Source organism: Teleopsis dalmanni, unplaced genomic scaffold (genome assembly GCF_002237135.1).
Source record: "Teleopsis dalmanni isolate 2A unplaced genomic scaffold, ASM223713v2 unscaffolded_contig_3848, whole genome shotgun sequence".
Taxonomy (NCBI): Eukaryota; Metazoa; Arthropoda; class Insecta; order Diptera; family Diopsidae; genus Teleopsis; species Teleopsis dalmanni.
The window spans coordinates 1-4,173 of record NW_024035230.1 but is presented as its reverse complement, the minus strand read 5'-3'; the positions used below and the strand labels follow the sequence as shown (position 1 = coordinate 4,173).

Below are 4,173 nucleotides of genomic sequence, written 5' to 3'. Positions count from 1 at the left end.
TTGATGCTCTACTAGCGTAACCTTCGTGGCCACCTTATTACTAGTAGCCGGTTCCGTTATCTCTTTATAATCCCGCAGAATGTTATGTACCGGGCTAGTCGCATCAATTGTGCTTAGCTTCACGCAGTGCATCTCTCTCTTCGAACCCATTACCTGGAGGCCTGTAATGCCATCTAAAATTCTCCTGTTCTTCAGGTCAACTATCAAACCAAAATTATTCAAAAAATCCGCCCCTATTATTGGGTGATTTACCTTCGCCACTAGGAACTCCTACAGGAACTGTCTGCGCAACCCCAAATTGACTTGCACTAATTTCGTTCCATACGTGCTAATTTTCGCTCCGTTTGCTGCGTATAAATAATATTGCGTGGCTTCATTTTCAGGCTGCATTCTCTTTGGCAAAATTGAAACTTCCGCGCCTGTGTCTATTAGATAATTTATACCTGTTTTTTTATCTTTGAAGAACAAACGGCATGCTTTACCCTCTGCCACTTCACTCGCCGTCAGACGTGAAGTGGTGTTTAGTTTTCCGCTGAGTTTTGCGGTGGTTTGTACTGGCAAGGCTGAACACATTTTGTGGACCTCTCCTTGAACCGCCGATGATAAAAACAGATATTATCTCTTCTAGCACTTGATGATCGCCCTTTTCCACGATCTCTGTCATTGCTTCTTCCTCTTTTGCTCAACTGAATGACCAAATTATTTATCATGACTTTCAACTCGTCAATTTCCTTCCTCATCTCCTTCGGTTCATTCCTTTGTACTACACAAACCGTTTCTGTTTCCTGTACCTCAAATACCTTATCAGCCACTTTGGCCCACTGTGCAGAATCACCTTCCACTGCAGCTACGATTGTTCTAACTCCCACTGGCAGTCGCTGTAACCACAATGACTTTAGTACATCATCATTCATTGAATTGCCGGCCATCTCCTTCATTTTCTTCAGCAATTGAGTTGGTTTCATGTCACCTAGCTCCAATTCTGTCAGCAACTTACGCAGCCTTTTGTGCTCCGATTCTGTGAATTCATAAATTAACCGTTTCTTCAACGTCTCATATTTCAACACCTTCGGTGGATCTCGAATCACATCAACTATGCACTCCAGGTATTTCGGCTCTAAACTTGCTACTACATGGTCGAACATTGTATCATCTTTCGTTATTCCCGCATTCCTGAACTGTGCTTCCATTTGCAGAAAAAAAAGGTCCGGATGCTCTCTTGAAAACATCATCGGCTTAACTGAAACCCGGTATACCTCCTTGTCAGTGCGACTTTCTCCTTCTGCCGGAAAAAAATCTTCTTCCTCACGGTTAGTCATCTTGCTTGCTAATGTTGGGCTTGATAATAACTTACAACTCCTTTTTGTGTCGGGGTCACCAATGTTGTGATTACAATAACCAAATAGCTTTTATTGATAAAAAACAGTATTTATTGTAACACAAACTTTTATTATTTTTATACAACTTTAGAAACACTAACTAATTGACTGACTGTCCAACTGACTGACAAAATCTGAATGAATATTTTTAAATAAAATATTTTTAAATATCAGAGAATCTGACAATTTTAGCCTACTTTGTTGATTCTCGCCACAAGTCCTTATATGCTTACTTCGAAATGAAGCCTGTATTTCATCTATTTAATAGTCTTTGCAAATTAAGTTGGCCTGAGTTTATTGACGTCAATAAACACAATTCACTCTTCAATTTATCTAAAAATAAAAAATTGATTATTTTGTGATAAATTAATTGTTTCATTAATTGACTGATTGATTGGTTAATTAGGTCAGGTTATGCATTTCAAGGAAAATAAATTAATTCCAATGCCGCCTCAATTTATATGCATTACCGTTTTAGTAGAACGAAGAACCTTTCATCATTTGTAATTCAATCCTGTGAACGCACAAATCAATTCGCTCCATTCGCTCCATTCAAAGACATTTCAACAGATGAAATAAATTAGGTTTTCACAGTCCGATAACAGACGTTCTTAGCTTGTTCGTCTCTCTGCTTCACCTCCACTGGTAGTGAGTGCCTCACCGTGTGAAAATCGATATAATTACTTACACAATTCGCAATTCTGAGGAATGTATCCATGTATTCATATATGTATGTATCTGTGTCTCTATCGACACAATGTTTCAGCTATAATTTGCGATTTTTTTTTTAGTACAGTGCGAATATATATTTTAGCGTAGAGGAAATGTATAAATTGCTCGCACACGTTTTTCATTCGAATCCACTCGTCGTATGGGTATCGGGCATCGGGTATCGGGTATCGATGAAGAGTAGGAATATTTTGCACGGATAAGGCAGTTGGAAAGACAGAAAATGTGCAGAAATCACACAAAGAAGAAAATGAAAGTTAAAACAATAAAAGTGTACAAAAGTAGCGGAAGGAAATTCTGTTTAAATACCAATAAAACATTCTACACGATTTAACAATTCAGGAAGATTGCACAGTGGAACAAATTGGAGGGAAGTAACATTTTGCCCCAGCAACTATTTTGCATATACATATGGAATGTCTGGAATTTGAATAGATAAGGAAAGGAGTTGAATATTCCAAATTAGAGAAAAATGAAATGATAAAGGGTACGAAAATCAGATTGCACATAAAATACAAAAAAAATAAAAAACTGATGAAAAATATTGATTTGATTGGAAGAAAGAAACAATTGAAAGAAGATGTGGAGATATATATATTATAAAAACGATAACGATAATGCTAAAATATTGTAGCTAAGAAGAATGGTACAGTAACAAAAATAAAAAAATTAAAAATAGGTTTCATATATAAAGAGAAATATATGGAATTCAAACTTCATGAAGGAATGAGCTTTCATAGTAGACTTACACCCAATTTCGACCACATGCTTAAGGTTTTTTACAGAAAAATGCTAAAGTGTGATTCAGTGGTTAGATACTTTGAACGTTTGGTTTCTGTTTATCTGTTTATCTATTCTGTTTATCTAGTCTCTGCATCAGAGGTTCAGAGGTAGAGTTTCACTAAAAAGTCAGAGGTTGTAGTATAAGACGTGTACACATTCGGTGCGTAGCGAGATATAAACAATAGCCAAACTGCAAACTGACGAAGAATAATAGTGCCATTTGATATCACTGAAAAGAAGAAAGCATTTATAAAAAGTATATAAAATGTCAATGGAAACAATGGCAAAAATAAATGAATTACGATACGAATTGTTTCCTCACCCATCGTATTCTACAGATTTGGCTCCCACTGACTATTATCGGATGGATTATGTGATGATTCACTGAGGAATGGGATGAGAATGGGAAACTGAGGCATATTTTGGAGAACTTGATAAATAATATTATATTAAAGGTATCCCAATGTTGAAAGATCGTTGGACTCGGTGTGTCGAGCTAAAAGGAGACTATATTAAAGTATAAAACATAATATTCCAAAAAAAAATCGTTTTAATTACTTAGGCCGGATATTTATCGAGCCACCTAGTATATGCATCTATAGTAGAAGTATGAAAAAGAGCAGTATTTAATATATCCTTTTTATTTTCACGTGGAGTTCAATAAATAATATAATAATGTAAATAAAAACTAAAAAATAAATAATATGATAATTTGTATTAACACATTAAGAACATTTAGAATAGAAATAGGACTATTACATTGAAAATAAATGTCTTGAACTGCAATCGGAGTTATTTTTTATCGGGTGGTAATGTTTGAAAAAGCGAAGATTCTATTTCCAAGCATTTAAAATTTAAATGGAATCATTTTAAAATGCAGTTACGTCCATAGAATTGCATAAGAAATTTCATTACAAAAAAAAAATTAAGTCCTGATGGTTGGTTAGTGCACAGCTGTGTTACCTTTCTTCTCACAATCATTTCGCTTGAAGCACCAATTTGCCTCAACTATGGGACATATTCGTCTAACACAAAAAGTCGACTGTGCTCAGGAAATACCAACAAATGTTAAAAAGTTCCAAAGGTTAGTAAAAAAACGTTATGGCTTTTTTGTTAGAGCAGTAGTTTCTTCATAAAATATGCAAGTTCAGTGAACTGCATGACTTGAAGCGACTGCCTGATGCATCCACATCTATATCTACATCATCGCCTGCAACTCCTGCCAACGATAACTTAAACAGTGTCGACGATTGCAAAGTCAACGACTCAATCCTATAAAATT

The 4,173-nt window shown here is 35.5% G+C and overlaps 1 protein-coding gene across 1 annotated transcript; it reads right to left on the bottom strand.

Moving 5' to 3' along the window:
* Positions 1–521: 521 nt before the first annotated feature.
* On the bottom strand, positions 522–1,319 carry LOC119665186. The gene has a single exon (XM_038074488.1). The coding sequence runs from the start codon at positions 1,317–1,319 to the stop codon at positions 522–524; it is 798 nt and encodes a 265-aa protein (XP_037930416.1).
* Between the last annotated feature and the right edge of the window lie 2,854 nt (positions 1,320–4,173).